Raw genomic sequence first — 924 nt, 5'->3', positions numbered from 1 at the left:
GGAGAGGAGAGGAGAGCGACGAGAGGGAAGAGGGCGGCCGTGCCGTGTCGAGTGCGACAGGAGCCATCGAGGCAGGGGATGGGCCAACGAAGAAGACTGAAGAGGCGAGAAGGGGAAAAGGAGATGAATCTGGGGAGACAAGGGAGCGACGTACGAAAACGACCGACTAGGCGGCCGCCGCCTCGTTGTCCTCCCTAACCTCGGACAGCTCCCTGCGCATGGCCCTCGCATCGCCGCTGCGCCGCTTGCCTACACCGCCGCCATCGCTGCCATCGCTGCCGCCGCCGAGTGCCCCATCCCGCGTCGCCGAAGCTGCCAGCGCGCTGATCTCGAGCGTCGGAGAACCCTTGGAGCTCAGCGACGTCGGCGAAGACGGCGTCACCGGCTCGCTGCCCGTCCCAGCAACCGAACCCGTCCCGACGTCGCCACTCCCGCCGCTACTGCTGCTGCCCCGGGCAGACCAGCTGGCGGCGACAGGGCTCGAAAACAAGCCGGCCGCATTGGCGCCCGTGATGGCGACGCCGCTCAGCGCACCCGTCAGGTCGTCGTCGCGCGGTCCGGCCCCTCCTGCGTGGCTGCCGTAGCCGTTGCTGCCGTTGCTGTTTCCACCGCCGCCGCCGCCGCCGCTGCCGCTGCCGCTGCTGTGGAGGCCGCTGCCGTTGACCGTCCTCAGCGACCTCTTGGTCAGCCTCAGGCTGCCGGCCGAGTTGCGGCCGAGCGTGCCCACGCCGCGGTGCTCGCCGCGGCTCGTGATGCTCTGCGACAGGTGCGTCGAGGGCGTCTCTGCGTCGGCCTGCACCATCGGCGCGCTCGGCCGCGACCGCGACGGCGTAAAGGCAAGGCCGAACGGCGAGTTGGGCTGCGACAGGCCCGACGTCGACGACGACGCCGCCGAGCCGTGGCGCCGGTGCTGGCGGTGCTCGT

At 71.0% G+C, this 924-nt stretch overlaps 1 protein-coding gene across 1 annotated transcript in view; it reads right to left on the bottom strand.

Moving 5' to 3' along the window:
- Nucleotides 1-166: 166 nt before the first annotated feature.
- PFL1_04586 (uncharacterized protein) overlaps nucleotides 167-924 on the bottom strand; it is a gene marked incomplete at both ends in the record, with an annotated part of 3,365 nt that continues 2,607 nt past the window's right edge. The window contains one exon of the mRNA XM_007882112.1: nucleotides 167-910. Coding sequence (XP_007880303.1) covers nucleotides 167-910 — 744 coding nt within the window. The remainder of the gene's footprint in view (nucleotides 911-924) is intronic.

Source organism: Pseudozyma flocculosa (assembly GCF_000417875.1).
Source record: "Pseudozyma flocculosa PF-1 unplaced genomic scaffold scaffold00015, whole genome shotgun sequence".
Taxonomy (NCBI): domain Eukaryota; kingdom Fungi; phylum Basidiomycota; class Ustilaginomycetes; order Ustilaginales; family Ustilaginaceae; genus Pseudozyma; species Pseudozyma flocculosa.
The sequence above is the reverse complement of the archived record's forward strand: the minus strand, read 5'-3'. Positions and strand labels throughout refer to the sequence as shown.